At 37.2% G+C, this 19,660-nt stretch overlaps 1 protein-coding gene across 3 annotated transcripts in view; it reads left to right on the plus strand.

Moving 5' to 3' along the window:
* Positions 1 to 19,660, plus strand: part of CSPP1 (centrosome and spindle pole associated protein 1) — a 56,043-nt gene that overhangs the window by 34,426 nt on the left and 1,957 nt on the right. For all 3 annotated transcript variants that reach the window (XM_081951728.1, XM_081951730.1, XM_081951729.1), the window contains 12 exons: positions 142 to 254; positions 2,555 to 2,704; positions 3,262 to 3,393; positions 5,732 to 5,836; positions 6,557 to 6,617; positions 6,734 to 6,857; positions 9,005 to 9,135; positions 9,924 to 10,058; positions 11,354 to 11,409; positions 13,302 to 13,368; positions 14,786 to 14,889; positions 15,181 to 15,331. In XM_081951728.1, coding sequence (XP_081807854.1) covers positions 142 to 254; positions 2,555 to 2,704; positions 3,262 to 3,393; positions 5,732 to 5,836; positions 6,557 to 6,617; positions 6,734 to 6,857; positions 9,005 to 9,135; positions 9,924 to 10,058; positions 11,354 to 11,409; positions 13,302 to 13,368; positions 14,786 to 14,889; positions 15,181 to 15,331 — 1,329 coding nt within the window. The remainder of the gene's footprint in view (positions 1 to 141; positions 255 to 2,554; positions 2,705 to 3,261; positions 3,394 to 5,731; positions 5,837 to 6,556; positions 6,618 to 6,733; positions 6,858 to 9,004; positions 9,136 to 9,923; positions 10,059 to 11,353; positions 11,410 to 13,301; positions 13,369 to 14,785; positions 14,890 to 15,180; positions 15,332 to 19,660) is intronic.

Genomic DNA, 19,660 nt, shown 5'->3' on the forward strand with positions numbered 1-19,660 from the left:
AATATATCTTAAATTGGGTAATATCAGTACATTCAATTAGAGCATAATTATAGATTATTTGACGTAAGATACCTAAGGTCAGCTTAAAAGCATTTGTGGTATTACCAATGTTTACAACTTTCTTCCTTTTTTTAAAATTAGGCTTTACATATACACAAACATCCCCTTTTGCACGGGGTAATGTTTTTGGAGAGCCCCCAAGTCCAGAACAACTAAGGAGACAAGAGTCATATAAGAACTTCCTTCGTTTTCAAGTGAGTATATTTGTAACAATATTAAACAAAGAAAAATATATTTCTGATTTAGCTTATTTCCATTTTCTAAATACTGCTGCAGATCTGGGCTGTTTACAGGTTAAATAGTAGTGTTTTTATTTAGTAGTAGCAGATTTCAAATACTGAACACAATCCCTAAAAGACCAGGCACTAAAATGCATGAGGTTAAAATAAGGAAATTTAGGTTTATTAAAAATTTGCAAATGTATCATCCCATCATAATTTCTAAATAACACTTTTTGAAAAATCTTAGGATAAATTTGTTTAGGCATCATAGAATGTTCAGTGCCAATGGATATGAAAACTGACTAGTGGGGAAGTGGACAGAATACAATGAAGTATCCTCAGAAAGAGTCAAACTCCTGAGTAACAACACTTCAGTTTACAACATTCAGTTGTAAATTTCTCCTTTGGAGGAATTTTAATCATTATTTGCAACCATTATATTCTGTTTCCCCGAAAATAAGACCTCCCTGGATATATAAGCCCAATGAGGCTTTTGAGGGCATGCGCTAAAATAAGCCCTCCCCTGAAAATATTGCAATACAGCAGTAGCCATGAGGTGACCACACTCTCTGCCTCCTGCACCTCAAAAATAATAGGACCTCCCCAAAAATAAGGCCAAGTGCTTATTTCAGGGGTCCAAAGAAAATAAGGCCCTGGCTTATTTTTGGGGAAACACAGTATGAGGCACTAATTTTAATGAGTGAATTGTATATTATCAAAAACTCTGTACCTCTTGGAGGAGTTATGAGAGGATATAGATCATCACCCTGGGGCTGGTTCCTTTCTATGAGAACATCTCCTTTATCCTTGAAGTGATATTCTCTGCCACAATCCTCTTTCTCCCTTACAGCATAGGAAACTGCATCCTGGGAATGGAATTAAGCTGTTACATTCTACAAATTAGAGGTAGTGCTTGATTTACGACCACAATTGAGCCCAACCTTTATATTGCTTAATGAGAAATTTGTTAAGTGAATTTCCCCATTTTACAATTTTTATTGCCACCGTTGCTAAGTGAATCACAACAGTTGTTAAATTAGTAACATGATTGTTAAGTGAATCTAGCTTCCACATTGCCTTTGCTGGTCAGAAGGTCACAAAGGTTGATCACATGACCCCAGGACACTGCAACCGTCATTAAAATGAACCAGTTGTCAAGCATCTAATATTAAATCACATGACCTTGGCAATGCCGCAATGGTGTGAAAAATGGTCACAAGTCACTTTTTTTTAGTGCTGTTGTAAGTTTGAACAATCACTAAACGAACTGTTGTAAGTCAAGGGCTATTTGTATTATCAGTGTAGCTTACTGGTTGCCTGAGCACACATAGTTTAGAATTTGGGTCTCAATAAAATGGGCTGTTCTCTGATAGCTTATTACATTGAGCATAAATGCATAACTTGTACACAATAAGCAGCTAGTCACGTATTTATCATATTTTCATCATATTGGGACCACTCATTTCCAAATTGGCTTTCATCTTCATACTAGCTACTATTGCTACATTTGCATTCTTTAGGAATTGTTGTATTTTCATCACTTAGGCCTCTTTCTTTTCACTTAACCTAAACTAAACTTGGGGACACAGTGGCTCAGTGGCTAAGATGCTGAGCTTGTCAATCAGAAAGTTAGGCAGTTCGGCAGTTCGAATCCCTAGAGCCACATAACAGAGTGAGCTCCCGTTACTTGTCCCAGCTTCTGCCAACCTAGCAGTTTGAAAGCATGTAAAAATGCAAGTAGAAAAGTAGGAACCACCTTTAGTGGGAAGGTAATAGTGTTCTGTGTGCCTTTGGTGTTTAGTCATGCCGGCCACATGACCACGGAGACGTCTTCGGACAGTGCTGGCTTTTCAGCTTTGAAACAGAGATGAGCACCCTCCCCTAAAGTCGGGAATGATTAGCACATATGTGTGAGGAGAACCTTTACCTTTAAACTAACCTTGATGTGATCAGTGTATTTTTTCCTTGCCTTTTTCCTCCATTAATCTTTCTCACGAAATTCCACAATTCTATCTACATTCCTGATCATGATTCCAATTGCTTCTCTTCTTCTTTATGAGGATATTCAAGGTTAGTCAATTATAATTACTAACTTTCATAAAAAATACTAAGAGATGCAATGGTTTTCATAGTAGATGCATTTATTGACACAATCCAGCAATTAAGATTGCTGTGGAGAGAAAAGACTTTCATTGATAAGCAGTTGGTCATAATGATCTAGCCAGTCTAATCAATTTTATGAAAACAGCAAACAAATGATATTTTGTTTCCAGATAGAGGAAAAAAGAAGAAGAGAAGATGATGAACGTGAAAAACGAAGGCTTGAAGAAGAAAGGGAAGAAAGAAAGTTAGCTGAGCAGAGAGCTAGAATACAGAGAGAGTATGAAGAGGAACTGGAAAAGAAGAGAAAGAAAGAAGATGAGGTATGATTATAAATTAATTTGATTGATTTTTGCAATGAAGAGAACAGTTGCTTCCTTTTATTATCCCAAAAATGAGACAATAAATTACTACTTCTGTAATAGATTCCTTACATCAGTTTTTTTAAAATCAAACTCCATATTTTTTGTCATAGGAAGTTGTCAAAAGACAGCTTCCTTGATTGTACACTTCTGTCTGATTAATGAGCAGGTAAAATGTACTTATTTTTCACTAGTATTCCAACTTCGCTTTAATTAATACATGAGTAAAGAAAATGTGTATTTCTATTCCTTAATTGGAGAACTGTTAAGTGGAGAACAGCAAGTAATTTAATTAATACATGTAATGCAATTTATATAAAATGAAAAGATTTTAAATACATCAGTTTGATTTACAAATCTCTCACATAAATATTTAAGTGGGCATTTGGTAATATTACAAATGAATAGGCTTTCCCATTCTTTGCAGTGCAACAAAATACTTCAGAGATGCAGTTTGATCAATTGTTACATCATCAACATTAAATTTGTTTTTTATCATTCCATTTTTATCTTTATAGCAAAGATTAAAAAATGAAGAATTATATAAATTAGCTGAAGAAAGAAAGAAAGAAGCTGAAAGGAAAAAGATAGAGGAAGAAGAAAAGAATAAACAGGATGTTGAAACTGAAAAATATTTGATTGATGAGAAGGTAATTTAAAAACAAAATCTGAAGTCTGTCCTTATTAGCTTAGATCCAAATAGGATCAACTCCATAGAATTCAAAACTGCAGTTCTAAGCACATCTCAAAATGCTTCAGTCTCAAAACTGCATGGTTTCCAGGAGATCAATAAGAATAGCTCCTAGTTTGATGTTTGAATTCAAAGCACCAATAATTATTGTAAAAGAAATTGCAAAACAACTTACTATACATAGTATTAAAAAAAATCTCTTTATGGCATAGAACATTGGAATGTTTAAATTTGGGCCCCTGAAAGGCAACTGGACTTTCCTTATTTTTCCTTTGAGGACATTTCACTTCTCATCCAAAAAGCTTCTTCAGTTCACTGTGTGCTGGTTTGCCTGCAATATGATCATGTGACTGCAGGAGAGGATGCAGACTATGATTTACCGTGGCCAGAACAGTAATGGTTTTCTCTTCGCTACCGGTTTGGAACAGGGTGCATGCATGCGTGGGGCATTTCTGCGCATCCACAGAACCTTCTCCACATGCGCAGAACATCTGTGATGATGTCTGGGTGGGTGAGCGGAGCCTCCTGCCACCGCTACCGGTTTGCCCGAACTGGGGCGAACCAGCAGAATAGCACCTCTGGGCCGGAAGTGTTTTATAGGCCATAAAGCACCCTTTCCGAGGTTGTCATAACTTTGAAAGATTGTTAAATGACCACTTGTAAGTTAAGAATTACCTGTAGACATTCCCTAGATTAAGATCTGAATACGTAAATTCAACTTTGTGCAAATGTTTCCATAAATCACATCTAAAATATTTAGCAGCATAATTCGTAAGAGTTCAGAGTAGTATAGAACATTGGTAAATATATTAAACAGACTTAACTTTTATTGGGTTGTGCTGTTGAAGCTTAGCTGATCAGAGCATAACTGATGGAATTTCATTCTATAATGGGCCAAATCCTATTTGGTGGTTGTCACATCAGAGCATTTGTTTTTCTTTCAATATTGTGTTAATTGAACGTCAGGTTTACACATACACTTCACAAATGCACTTTGTATGGATAAAGAATAGGGTAGGGAGAACTTTTAAGTCTCTCTGTTAGTGAGAACTTGTGCCCAGTGGTCTGGGCAATGGATTATTGGATCCCACACAGCCATTATTTATGTATTGATCAAAATTTGCAAGATACAAAACAGAAAAGAAATATCCATTTATCATTCTGCTTTCTCTTTTCCCTTTTCTCCACATGCTCACAGCTAAGGATAATGATGTCCATTTGTCTTAGTAGTATTATAGAGTACATTTGTTTAAAAAATTTTTGATTTAACTTGTGCTAAATTTCAGTTATTATTTTCATTTCATAGTGTGTGAGAGATTTATTTTGAGAAAGTGTATATATATAATAGAACGATAGCACAAACTTAATTTACCTACCTGAATTATAATAGCCAACTAGTATAAAAGGACATATTACAAAGTGAATGTCAAAGTACAAAAAGCCTATAGAAATCTTACGTTATTCACAATGATTTCTTTCAATATCCTTTAGTTTCTGTCCATCAGACATTAAGGAAAAGGAAACAGGGAAATTAAAGATGAGTAAGATACAAGGATTGAACAGTCTTTAATGGATGTGATTTGTTTCTAAATAACCTTTTAATATTTTCCTGGGATGTCCTCAGAATCCAGTCTTGTCCAGTCGCAGTTAGAAGAAATGCATACATTCGTTCTGTGTCTGGGATAAAAGCCCCTTTCTGAAAGAGTGGCCTCAAGAGAAGAATATAAGATTTTTGTAGTGTTAGGTTTCTGATGATATTATGTCCTAATTGTGTGTTGTTCTGTTCATGTTCAAATTAACATGACCAGAATTACACCCCGACAGTCTGAAAAATTTGGGGGCTGAGAGCATCAGGAAATATGGCCCTGCCATCTCTACATAAATGTATTTACCTTCATTGAGTTTTATGATAGAACAGGGTTTCTGCCACATTTTTCCTTTTTGTGTATTCTAATTTTTAATAGAATGTTTAATTTTTTAAAATACAAAACTAATCCGAAACTTGAACTTCCATTAGTATTAGCAAGATAGAATGCAAACATCAGTCAGTATTGTTTTTTGCTTCCAAAAATGTAGATTCTGTATATTATTTGACAGTGAGTTTTCACAAATATGTTCCTTAAAAAACCCTTGTTTTCATTTTAAAAATAAATATAGCCAAATCAGAGCATTAATTAATTAATATTACATCAAAAGAAAATTATAATGATTTTTTAAATTGATAGTTTAACTATTGTACTTGTTGAGGTCAGTTTTAGAAACGTACATTTTCATCTGCCCGTTTTGTTGTTTATCAGATTTCTAGACAGCCTTCTCCTCTTATACCAACTCTTCAGAGTAAACCATTAGTACAAGAAGAAAGAAAACTTCTGATGGAGAGTCGTTTGTCTTATTACACACAGGTATGTTTACTTATTAGACAGGTGTAACTCAGGAATTATTTTTAGCGTTATATTTCCTAATTATGTTCTTGAAAGATTGTAAGTTACTTGGGGTAAGGGCACAGCAACATATTAATTTATATATTTATTCTCCTTAGTAATGTTTAATAATTCCATTGACTTTACCTTAGCTACAGTTTAGAGCACTATTTTCCAAACCTGGCAACTTAAAGTCTAATTTTGCTTTCTTCAGCTCGTAGTATATGTTCCATGACTTAGAGGTTCTAAGAATGTGTAATTCTACAGTGTGGTTTAATAATAATTTTAAAAATTAAATGACAGATAGGAATGGGGAGTTGATATAGATAGACATATTTCTTTTTTTTTTAAAAAAAGGAATATCCTTCCCGTGCAGCATTTAAAATTAAGGAAATATCTATCATTAAAACCAATGGATTATTCATTTCTTAATACTAAATGTTATGGAAAGGACTGGGTTATGGTTATTGATAATGTAATTGAGAAAGGAAGGATTATATCTCTTTTTCCTGGTTGTAGTTTCCACCTTCAATATTTAATATTTAATTTAAAAATTACTTGAATATGAATTATATTGTTAGTATCATATGTAATCAGGCCTTAGAATGCATGACAGCAAAGCCAGTAAAAGTGAACTATTTCTCTTCTTATGGATGAAAATGTTTCCCCAAGATAAATGTAAATTTAATTTTTTTTTCCTAGGATGTCCCCAGAGCTCAATCCCCGCCAGTGCCAGCTAGAAGAAATCAGTTACGTGCATATGGTAAGAAATCTATAACTCTTCTTACTTCAGTTGTGTTAATGACCAGAATAAATATTTCTAAAGGAAAATGAATACTGGGCATTCTGTACCTAATTATTGTTATACTGAATTTGCAGAAGAAAAAAAGAATGTAATAAATGAACTTTCGGAGATGAGAAAGCAGCTCCGCAGTGAAGAGCGACGACTACAGGAGCAGTTATTTAGAGTACACAGTGATGATGATGAAATGCCAGGGAAAGGGTAAGGAGTTTGGTTTGTTACAAATCGTTTGAGAAAGTAATGAATACTTTAATTCAGCGGGTCCTAACCTTTCCAGCTGCGGCTGGGGAGAGGAGATGGTTCTGTGTGAGTGAAGGGTGGGCGCATGTGCAACTCCATTTATTCGAGCACACTTGCCTGCTGCTCATGCAAGTGGAGCTGTGCATGTGTGCTCTCCTGTCACTTCCACGGCCCGATTCCAAAACAGGCCGTGGCCTGATATTGGGCTGTAGCCCTGGTGTTGGGGCCCCTGCTTTAATTAGCAGTAAGGATACTTGTATGGAGTTAAACATTTTAGAATGAAAAAGTACCTGTATTTGGTCTTTTGGTTTTCTATGTTTTGTTACGACAGATACCTTACCATATATACTTTACCACACATAGTTTTGTATGTGAACTGATATCCTTTCATTAGGAGAGACCAAAAATACATTCTGTAGAAAATTGAATGAAAAGCTTTCTATAGTTTTTTCTTCTGGAGCCGCTCCATGGTGGAATATCAGATAAGGCTGTAATGAATCTGGTTCCGAAGTAGTTTATGATCTAAAGAAATTCTGCTTTCTGGTTAAACAATAACAACCAAAGAAAACCATATTGTCAGAGTGAGGGCTAACTCAGCGATGACGAACCTTTTTTGGCTCGGTGCCAAAAGTGGGAGGAGTGAAGGGGGGTTGTGTGCGGGCGTGCCACACCCATAATGCAGTGCGCATGTGCACATGACAGGCGCTCCCTCCATTTTTTGTATGCTTTTTTCACCCTCCCCAGGCTCCAGAGGCTTTATAAGAGCCTGGGGAGGGTGAAAATAGCCTCCCCCCCGGAGGCCCTCCGGATGCTTCAGGAGCTTCCCTGAAGCCTCCGGAACGCAAAAAAACATCCCTACAGGCAAACTGAAAGTTCGGAACGGACTTTGGGTTTGATTGTAGGGACGGTTTAAGCCCTCCAGAGCCTTCAGGGGAGGACGAAAAACGACCCTACAAGCAAACCTGAAGCACTCCGGAGCCTTCAGGGAAGCCTCCTGAAGATCCTTGAAGGCTCCAGAAAACTAAAAACGGCCCTACGGACAAACCGGAAGTGATTCCGGTTTGCTCGTAGGGTCGTTTTTCGTCCTCTGGAGTCTTCAGGGAAGCCTCCAGAAGGCCTCTGAAGGCTCTGGAGCGGAAGTCCATTCCCAAATTTCCGGTTTGCTTGTAGGGCTGGTTTTTTGCGCTCCAGAGGCTTCAGGGAAGCTCCTGAAGCATCCGGAGAGCCTCCGGGGGGGAGGCTATTTTCACCCTCCCCAGGCTCTTATAAAGCCTCTGGAGCCTGGGGAGGGTGAAAAAAGCATGCAAAAAATGGAGGGAGCGCCTGTCATGTGCACATGCGCAGTGCATTATGGGTGTGGTTCCTGAAACCTCTGGATGGCCTCCAGGTGGGCGGGGGAGGCTGTTTTCGCCCTCCCCAGGCTCCTATAAAGCCTCTGGAACCTGGGGAGGGTGAAAAATGGTCTCAAAAAAAGGCTAAAGTCAGCTGGCCAGTGCGTGCATGCCTCGCATGCCCTGACAAATGGCTTCGCGTGCCACCTGTGGCATGTGTGCCATAGGTTCGCCATCCGGGGGCTAACTGATACAATCACTGTGTTGGTGGGGCAAGTAGACATTCCTGGATTTAAGCAATTGCTTAATTTAGTTCATTTTTAATCATTTGTATTTAGATTGGAGATTCAAGTTTTTCCAAGACATAATTAAACAGTTTCCTCTCTGGCTGCTTTATTTAATGAAATACTTGATATATTTAACTTTTTCATCTTGGAGATTATTTGTATTTCTTAATTTAGAGCTACCATTAATAACTAAACTTTAATGGAAACTATTTGCCTAAAATAACCTAAAACCTAAAATAATGCATGGCAATGCATATTGTCATAGGTATTGCTGCATGTAGTGTTTGTAATTAGTAAATTGTAAAAATTGGCTTCTCCATGTCTTTTCTAACTGTTTTTCTAGAATTCACAAAATTGGAACATTTTTTCATTTTGTTTTAGACCCATTTTTATCATCTGTTTAATTCTAAATTTTCTTTTGATTTTACGTGAACATATATATTTTTGAAATGTGGATTATCTTTTTGCATGATTTTGGTAACTTTCATAGGAAAAAAGATCAACAGTATTTGGATGTATTTGAAATGGCCAGACTCCGCATGCAAGCTCCAGTAAGGCGACCATCTTCAAAGGAGATTAATGTACAGAATTTCCGTGAATTTAATGAACTTAAATATAAAGGTTAGTTGAGAAACTCTGAAATGATGTCAAAGAATGAAGCAATAAGCATCAAAATCATTTTTTCAGCATTTCTGTGTGTACCACAGTAAAAACAAACATGAATTGTGTTCTTAGTTTTCTAAAAACTATTTTATATGTAGTTAAAATGATGCTAATAACATATAGAGAAAATTTATCAGCACATAGATAGAAACTTGGAGCTTGCAAAGTATAAAATATTTTTATAACTCCCACCCAGTGTAACCAAAACAAAAAACAGCGAAGAGTCCAATTGGAACTACAGTAGGTATGGAATATTGCCTGATGCATGACAAAGAAAAAAGAAGGGTAATGTTGGGCTCAAGGAAAGGAACAGAATAGGCTGGCTGAAATTGTAAACAAGGAAAACAAACTGAAATATTAATTTCACCTATCAAAAACAAATAGTCCAAACAGGACTACTTATAAATTAAAAAAGCAAGAAATCTCCAAACTTTACAAAACAGGCATACACACCAAAAAAATGAAGCTACTTGAAGAAAATAAAAACTAACAGAGGGTTTGGGAAGTCCTGCAAAAGCTCATAGTGTAGCCTTTGATTTTTAACACAATTGAAAATGCACATAAAAAGGTAAGACAAATGATCTCAAATAGTAATTGTTTAATAAAGTCATTGAGTATATAGATCATTTGTATTTAGTCCACCCCTACCCCCTTGCCAAATTTTTCTGTTCAAATCTGTTACGAGAAGTTATGTATGTTTGAAGAAAACGATATGAGACTTCTAAATGCTTTATTTTATGTTATAGATTCAGATACACGAGTAGAAACAAGACATTTGTATCCTGATCCACCCACCAATAATGATAGTCTGGACATTCAGCAGCTAGCATTGCTAAGAGAGCAAAAAAAGAAACTTAAAAAAATGAGGAGAAATGCAAAAGGTAAGCTAGGGCTCCTCAAACTAGATGGATCTTTCATGGCTTTAATTTCGCTCTGCAATCTTTATCTTGGTCTTTGCACATACCCACTTATACCCCAAATATAAATATTTATGTCAAGCATGGGAAAATCAGAAGTGCAGGCAGTTCAAATGAATATAAAGGTTTATTGCAAGCTTATGCTCTATATGAGAATCTGAACTACTAACAGTCAAAACTAATTTGTGGCAGAGTCAGTGGAATTCAAGGTGGGCTGGACTTAGATCTCTTGTGGCGTAAAGGGACTCAAGATTGATAACTTGTTTGACCCCTTCCTCGGGCTCAGCCTGGTGATCTTCTACAATTTATTATCTTATAGAAGATCAGTGGATACCTATTGCTATTAGCTTTGAGTTTTGTCATATCACTTGGCTAATAGCAGCAGTATTTTTCTGCCATTGATGCTTGTGGGTTTTCCCCTACCTTCCTAGGGGACATCTTCATCTCCTGCGATTGGGCAGAAGTCTGGCATTCTTGCTCCTCATAGTTAAAGTATTCAAATTCTAAAAAGATTTCTGGAGACTCCATCTTGGTGATGATTTTGGGATATCAAAATTAACAACAAGGGAATCTTTGATTGGGGTTTTTAGATCTTGTGATATAGAATTGCACAAAGTACTGTGTTTCCCCAAAAATAAGACAGGGCCTTATTTTCTTTTGACCCCCAAAATAAGTGCTTAGCCTTATTTTCGGGGAGGTCTTATTATTTTTGAGGTGCAGGAAACAGCGAGAGTGGTCACCTCATGGCTGCTGCTGCTGCTTGGCAATATTTTCAGGGAGAGGGCTTATTTTCGGGGAAGAACTTATTTTAGCACATGTGCTCAAAAGTCCAATTGGGCTTATTAACCAGGGAAGTCTTATTTTCGAGGGAAAAAGTACAAAAAAATTAATAAAGTTGTTTCGCTGCAGAACAAATGTTAATACAATACACATATTTTGGGGGTTTGCAAATTGGCTGAATATTGATCAAGAACTTAAACGAATTAAAAAGGAAAATCCTATTTGTACATAAGTTCCTCATATAAATGTCTAATAAATTACAGGATTTAGTGATAACATATTAAATTTTCTACTTTATTCCTGTTTCATTATCAATTAACATTACCATTTCTCAGTAAAATTCTATTGCTATTGGTGTGATTTTGAATGCATAGCTTTGATAATATTTATTACATTCCTGAATTCTAGTATTATGGAACACTGTTAGGGTCCTTTGGTTTTTAATTCTATTTTTCTTATCAATATATTTGCTTTATTAGGTTCCCTAGATTTTGATGAGCCGGTATCTAGCATTAGACCAAGAGACAAAGAATTGGTGAGTAACAATACAATTAACTTATTCATTTTTTTATTCTTGTTGGAAATTATAACTTTGTGAACATGTACTAATTCATATTCCTTGAACTTTTGCCTTTTATATTCAGTTTCATTAGAGATTTCACTTTTTTTATGAGGATTATAGCGCTAGGTTTTTCTGTGCAGGTCCCACCTAGTTGTCTCTATGATTTCTTTAATGGGTATCTAAATTGTCTAAGTTAAGGTGGTATCATGGGTTGCATGTATAATTTTCAAAGGCTTCTGTAAACAGTGCCTTTGAAAAGCAACAGTGAGGTCAGTGTGGGCTGGGATTCATATCGTGAACGCTTATTAACAATATTGAATAGTTATGTCATTCATACACATTTCACTGTAATTTGAAGGCTGAAACTTGGAAGAGTATTCTAAAGGATCTTTAGTTATCTTTTAAAAAACAATTTCTCAAAACTGTTTGAGAGTTTAAAATATTTCCTCAGTAGTGAGATTTGGATATGTTTAACTTATATTTGATCAAAATGAATTTGATCATTATTGATAACATTATTTCGTATTTTTTGCAAACTGGAGATGTGAATATCAGATAAGCTAACACGTAGAAAATTAAAGATATCCCACTTTGAAATAAATATAGTAGAGTAGGAAAAGCTGCACAAAGGAGAACCAAAATGATCCATTGAATTAGATCCATTGTTAGGAAAGTTTCAACTATTGAAAGGCACTGAAAGTTCACTTCCAAATTGTTTCCAAGAAAACCAAAGGGAGATATTCTTAACAGACAAATATCCAACATCTTCTTAAAGATTTCCAGTGTTGGGGCATTCACAACTTCTGGAGGCAAGCTGTTCCACTGATTAATTGTTCTAACTGTCAGGAAATTTCTCCTCAGTTCTAAGTTGCTTCTCTCCTTGATTACTTTCCACCCATTGCTTCTTGTTCTACCCTCAGGTGCCTTGGAAAATAGTTTGACTCCCTCTTCTTTGTGGCAACCCCTGAGATATTGGAAGACTGCTATCATGTCTCCCCTAGTCCTTCTTTCTCTTAAGCTAAACAAACCAGTTCCTGCAACCGTTTTTCATATGTTTTAGTCTCCATTCCCCTAATCATCTTTGTTGCTCCTCTCTGCACTCTTTCTAGAGTCTCCACTCTTTCTAGAGTCAACACATTGAGTTCAGCTGAAATGAAAATTTACTTTTAATGAGGAGACACAGAAAAAGATTACATTATAATATTAGAGAAATCAGATAGAAATCATTTTCGCTATACTGGATTTCAGTGTTGTGTGTGCCTAGAATGGTAATGAAAAGAAAGTAGTTCTTTAACTGTTTGTAGTTAAATTGAAATTTATTACAAAACACGATAGTTGCCAATTGGGAAAGAGATTAGATAAATTAATCCTTTAAAAGGGGTATATGACTACTGGCTACTAGTCTTGATAGTTATTAATTGACTTCACTATTAGGGTTTTTCCTCCTTCAGTGCCAAGTGAACCTGTACAGATTCTGTCACACTTCCACCCTGCTTGTGGCTGCACAGAGGCAGCTTGTTGATTGGATAAATAATCTTTGCTGTGATTCATTGGGACTTTATTTTAGTCCTTCACTTAATAAAATATATTCTGAATGAATAGTTATTTCCAGGGTAGATTAAATACGTGCAGAATGAAAGATATATGGAAATGAAATTGTGGCTTGCTTTTTAAAAGGTAACTTTTCAGTACTGCATTACATTTATTCAGTAATATATTAAGTCAAGATCCAGATTACTGGATTTTGACTTACTATATTGGAAGGCTATTTTAGGAACAAGTAGGAATAATAGAAAACTATTATCAATGTTAAACAAAATAGACTGTTGATTTGACTTGAGTTTTCTGTTGCTTTTCATTTGTAGATTAGAGATGCAGACTCAGATGGATTTATGAAAACCTCTCTCCTGGAATCTGAGAGTGCTTTTATTGGTGAATTTATCTTTTTAGTATTTCTATATTTGGCAGACTACTTATCAAGAAGAGCTATGTTGTATGTATGCTGCATTCCCTTCAGGTTTATGCAGCATTTTAGTTACAGCTAATATTTATTGTTTGTTTGAAAGGCATATATCATCCTATATTTGTAGGAATAAAATCAATTGATTATCAGCTATTTCAGTTTTTTGAGTTCCTATAGATCAGTGATGGCGAACCTATGGCACCCGTGCCACAAGTGGCACGTGGAGCCATTTGTCAGGGCACGCGAGGCGCTGCCCTGTCAGCTGGCCAGCGCACATGTGCGCGCTGGCCAGCTGAGTTCACCTTTTTAAAAGCTATTTTTCGCCTTCCCCAGGCTCCAGAGGCTTTATAGGAGCCTGGGGAGGACGAAAAGAGCCTCCCCTGCCCCCCCCCAGAGGCTTCAGGGACCGTCCGGAGGCTTCCCTGACGCCTTCGGAGCGCTTAAAAGCACCCTCCGAGCAACCCGGAAGTCACTTCCGGTTTGCTCGGAGGGTGGTTTTAAGCATTCTGAAGGCTTCAGGGAAGCCTCCGGACAGTCCCTGAAGCCTCCAGAGGGCCTCCGGGGGGGCGGTGGAGGCTCTTTTCGCCCTCCCCAGGCTCCTATAAAGCCTCTGGAGCCTGGGGAGGGCGAAAAAAGCATGTAAAAATGGGGGGCGTGTGTTGTGCGTGCATGCGCACGGGGGGGTCGCGCGTTGCATTATCCGTGCGGCACGCCCGCACATGACCCCCCTGCGCTCCCCGCACTTGTGGCACGCGAGCCAAAAAAGGTTCGCCATCGCTGCTATAGATAGATTTAATAGTTTTCCATATTCAGAAGTATAGCGATAGCAGTTTGAATGTAGTGTGTTGAAGCATCTTCTAAATGACAGTTCTTCAATGAATGAAGTTACTGGAGACTTTTTTGGTCTAGTTTTTTTCATAATACAGTAGTCCTCAACTTATGACCACAATTGAACCCAACATTTCTGTTGGTAAGTAAGACAATTGTTAAGTGAGTTTTAGCCCATTTTATGACCTTTCTTCCCACAGTTGTTGTGAATCACTGCTGTTGTCATGTGAATCTGGCTTAATTGATTTTGCTTAAGGTCACAAAAGGTGATCACAGGACCTCAGGACACTGCAACCATCCTAGATATTAACCAGTTGCCTAGCATCCAAATTTTGATCCCATGAGCATAGGGGTGCTGAAATGGTTGTAAGTGTGAAAAATGGTCATAAGTCATTTTTTTCAGTGCCATTACAACTTTGAATGGTCACTAAATTAATGGTTGTAAGTTCAGGGTTACCTTTTATGGTTAACTAATATAGTTCAAAAATTAGCTTTGCAATTTCACTATTGCTTAAAAATCCAGTATGAACTTATATTTTTGACACTTGCTTCTCCTAGATACGGATGGTGAAACGTATCCAATTTTAGAAGAGTATAGCTACCATATGAATATAACTCCTTCACCCCCTGTGTCGGCAAGAGAAAGAAGGAGAGAGAAGAAGGTAAAGGAATGTATTGGATTTTTTTCCCCATTAATGCTTTGTGTACCTAAGTCTTGTTGAAGTAAACTCTACCATCTGTTTATTTTAACACACCTTATTCAATTAAATTCATTCTCACTCTCATTCTTCCTCCCTCTCTCTCTCTCTGATGAAGTAACTAGCATTTTCTTCATAATGTTTCTGTGTGATATGCAAATTTTTGAGTTGAATATGTGATTATTTTGGCAATTCCAGTAATGTTGACTTGACAAGCATTTCATAATAATTCAATCAAATTCTCTGTATCTTCAGGATGATGCTTTTTATAAGGTGACTCCACCACCACAATTGGACAACAGCTCTCTCCACTCAAATTCTAGTCTCAATATAGATCAATTAAAAGTCAGAAATGAAGAAAGGCTGCAAAGATTAAATGAACTACATAAGAATGCCGCTCATATAGGTATGATCTCTTTATTGAATGTTAGGACAGAAATTATTGAAGAATTAAACATTTTGTTAGATTTGGAAGAACTGATTGATACAGTGTGAGCAAACTTTATCTAGATTAACTTTTCCCAAACTTGGTAGCTTTCAGATGTTTGCAGCTCATCTTGTAGGATTCTCAGAAATTGCTGAGAAACTAGAAACTAGCCATGGATTCCTGGGAGATGACCTGCACAGTTGGCACCCATTGGATGGGAAAGGCTAGTCAAGGCCAAAGTATTTCATATATGCTGCACACCCAGAATACATGGTTAATGTGCTACCAAGGCTAAACTTCACAGAACACAAGAGTGCTGCACTGCATTGCACTGTCATTACTTTTCCTTCCCACATTCAGATTTGTAATATATGCAAGTACAGTAACATATAAAATGGAATGGTGGGGGTGGGGGCAATTGCTCTGGATTTTCTTTGTAGCCTTGTAATTAAAAGAAGAAAAGACTAAAGCAGAAAAAACCAGGTAGCTGCAGATCAGTTTAGGCAACAAGTTAGTTGTAGCCTTCTTTGTTGGATTCATTTGAATGTAGTCCTATAAGTTATACCACAGAGAGACCCACCAAATTTTAAGAGGTCTTTAAGTCTAATTGTATGAAGGTAATTTAAAGGTAGAGGCTTGCAGTGAGGGAGAGCCTCTCCCAGTAATTGATTTCATTGCCACCTTGCTGTTACGGTTACTGTTCTTAATAGTCATCATCTGAAATATATTTTCCTTAATTTAATCTTATTAGACTGAGTCTTCACTTCTAGATCACCATACACGAATATTTTAGGTCTTATGCGTAAGATATTTAAGTGCTATGAAGAGTAGTACCACCATGTTTCCTTCAGTCCTTTTCTTCTTGAGACAAGAGAAACCCAATCCCATCAATTTTGTTGTTGTATGGCTTATTTATGCCAGTCATATATTTTAATGCTAACCCCCTCAAAGTGTGATGCTCAGAGTTGGATACAATCCATATTTAGTCCATGTTCTGATAACATTTCCCCACAGAATTTGAGTATGGTCTCTGCTGTGGTACTATGTGGAGGGGTTTCAATGAGCATCTTTTCTTCAGCTTTGCAGCCCTTACCTTCAATTTGAGATTATAGATGTCAGACTGCCAACCTTAGCTGGCTCATACTTGACTGTTTCCCAGATACTTATGACCTGGCACAGGGCTGTTTGCTTTTGTTTTTACAGTAAGGGCACAAATAAAAAAAGGAAAGGACGAGGATCAGGGGAGAAGAACAGAATGTAAGGGTATGTGGGAATCACCTTGGGACATGGGGGAAGAGCTGCAGTCTATATAATGGATTGATAAAATTTGAGTGGAATGTCAAAACTGTCCCTAATTTTTGGGAGCCTAAAAGTGAAGTAAATAAGGAGCATTTCCAAACTTGCAGATTCTGTTAATGTAATCCTGTAATAACCTTGTAATACTGCAATATTACTACTACCACCACCGTGGTTGCACAGTGGCTAGAATGCGGTATTGCAGGCTAACTCTGCCCTACAGCCAGGAGTCTGATTTTGACCAGCTCAAGATTGACTCAGCCTTCCATCCCTTCAAGGTCAGTAAAATGAGGACCCAGATTGTTTGAGACAATATGCTGAACTGTAAATTGCTTAGTGCTGTAAAGCACTATGGAGCAGTATATATTGTAGGTTTACATGCTATTGCTATTGCTAATAAAGACAGATCTAGTACTCCTGGCTATGCTTCTTGTCTAAACTACGTTGCAAAGCTGACATCAATCTTACAAGCATAAAAGTAATCCTACCTATGTTCATGGTTATTCTCCCCAAAAGCAGGAAGAGTCCCTTCTGAGATGCTTTCACCACCTCTCTTCCTTCAGACTCAAATTTTGTTTCTCACACCGTAGGCTGATAAACAGGCTCTTCCTGTTTTCCAAGGACATTGCCACATTCCATTACATAGAATGCCAGCAGTAGTACAGTTTTGGAATTACTTCACTGGCCAGCTTGAGAAAAGCTAATTGGCTCTGGTGAATGCTAATAATTATTATGATAGAGATAGCCATACACTTGTGTAATTCGATCTGAAGTTTTGAGGAATAGAAAGACTAATGATGCAGAATATATAGGATGCATACAATCAGTAGAATTGCCTCCTTTTCTGGACTACCATTAGTGGAACTATAAATTGAATTTCTCACTGGAATTCTGTGATCAAACAGTCAACATCATCTTAACTCTTTGCTGCAGCATGTATCTGATTCATAATCAATTTATCATTGATTGCATTAAAACTAGCCTTAACTACTTAATGCAGGGGTGTCGAACTGGCTGCACATGGGCTGGATGCATCACACGCAGGCCATGCCCACCCCAGCACAGCGAAGGCAAAAACTTTCGTGATATGTCACTTGACATCAATGTGACACGGCGAGTTTGACACCCGTGACTTAACTTGTTCTTTAAATTTTCTGACTATCCTCCTCCAGTCAGAATGCAAATTGGCTTTTCTCAAATTTGTATGTCTTTATTTGAAATTTAATCTGGGATTTTTCTAAGCCAGGCTTACCATTCTTCCAAGATAATTTTGATCTCCCCCACCCCGCTTTATGGCAGTCTATAAACGTGTTGAAATTTCCCTTCACCAGGAAGCATTACATAGCAGGTACTATCACCATAAAGAAACCAATGAGATGTTGAAAAAGATTTTCCTGCAAATATCATTTATTCTTTCTTGATAGGTTAGCATATTCCATCACCAAAATCTGGACTGATTTTTGACATTTTCTTTGTAGAAAGGAAGTGATAGTCAGGGTGAGTAACTGACCAAATTTAGTTTCTTTTAGTTATCTTTTAGATAGACTCATAGATATTTGAAGATCCTTTTTGAATTCCAGTTTCTCAATGCAGCAAATGCCAAAAAAGATTTCTGTTCATAGAGAAGCTCTCCTGGGTGCATAGAGAAGCTTTTCGTTGGTGAATGCTACCATGTGCTATTCAAACATTTGATTTTTTTCACATCATTAAAAAAAAAACAGCTTCTGCAAACCAAGAAAATTACTCTTTCTTTGGAACCTCAGTGATACAGGTGAAACTCGAAAAATTAGAATATCATGCAAAAGTTCATTTATTTCTGTAATGCAACTTAAAAGGTGAAACTAATATATGAGATAAGACTCATTACATGTGAAGCACAGTGGTCCAAAGTCCTGTTGCTCAGTGGTCCAAAATCCTCTTTTCTGATGAGAGCAACTTTTGCATCTCATTTGGAAACTAAGGACCCAGAGTATGAAGGAAGAATGGAGAGGCCAATCAAGCACAGTAATCCCATGGTCATTGAACCAGTTTTTGGTGCTTTTGGCAAAAGTTGCTCTCATCAGAAAAGAGGACTTTGGACCAAGGAGCAACAGGACTTTGGACCACTGTGCTTCATTAAAACCAGGGTCAACGCAGCCGTCTACCAGATTTTGGAGCACTTCATGCTTCCTTCCGCAGGCGAGCTTTATGGGGATGCTGACTTCATTTTCCAGCTGCCCCCACTACCAAAAGCACCAAAACCTGGTTCAATGACTGTGGGATTACTGTCCTTGATTGGCCAGCAAACTCGTCTGACCTGAACTCCATAGAGAATCTATAGGGCATTGCCAAGAGAAAGATGAGACACATGAGACCGAACAATGCAGAAGAGCTGAAGGCCGCTATTGAAGCATCCTGGTCTTCCATAACACCTCAGCAGTGCCACAGGCTGATAGCTTCCATGCCATGCCGCATTGAGGCAGTAATTGCTGCAAAAGGGGCCCAAACCAAGTACTGAGTACATATGCATGCTTATACTTTTCAGAGGTCCGATATTGTTCTATGTACAATCCTTGTTTTATTGATTGCATGTAATATTCTAATTTTCTGAGATGGTGGATTTGGGGTTTTCATGAGCTGTTAAGCCATAATCATCACAATTATGACAAATCACGGCTTGAACTATCTTGCTTTGCATGTAATGAGTCTTGCCTCATATATTAGTTTCACCTTTTAAGTTGCATTACTGAAATAAATGAACTTTTGCACGCTATTCTAATTTTTCGAGTTTCACCTGTACATACTGTTCCTAGGTGAAATTCTGTATAGTATAGAGTCCTTTAACCTCCTAAGAGTCATATTGGGTTGGACTATTTTCAAATTTGACAATTATTTATTGCTGAAGCTGCAATTTCAAGAAGAATCTTTATTGTAGTTTGACTTTTTTATTAAGATTGGCTTGATTAAAAATTAATTTATTCATCCCTCTTTTTGAATTAGATATGAAACCATAGACCCAAAAATACTCAAATG

Source organism: Natrix helvetica (genome assembly GCF_964273705.1).
Source record: "Natrix helvetica genome assembly, chromosome: 4".
Classification (NCBI taxonomy): Eukaryota; Metazoa; Chordata; class Lepidosauria; order Squamata; family Natricidae; genus Natrix; species Natrix helvetica.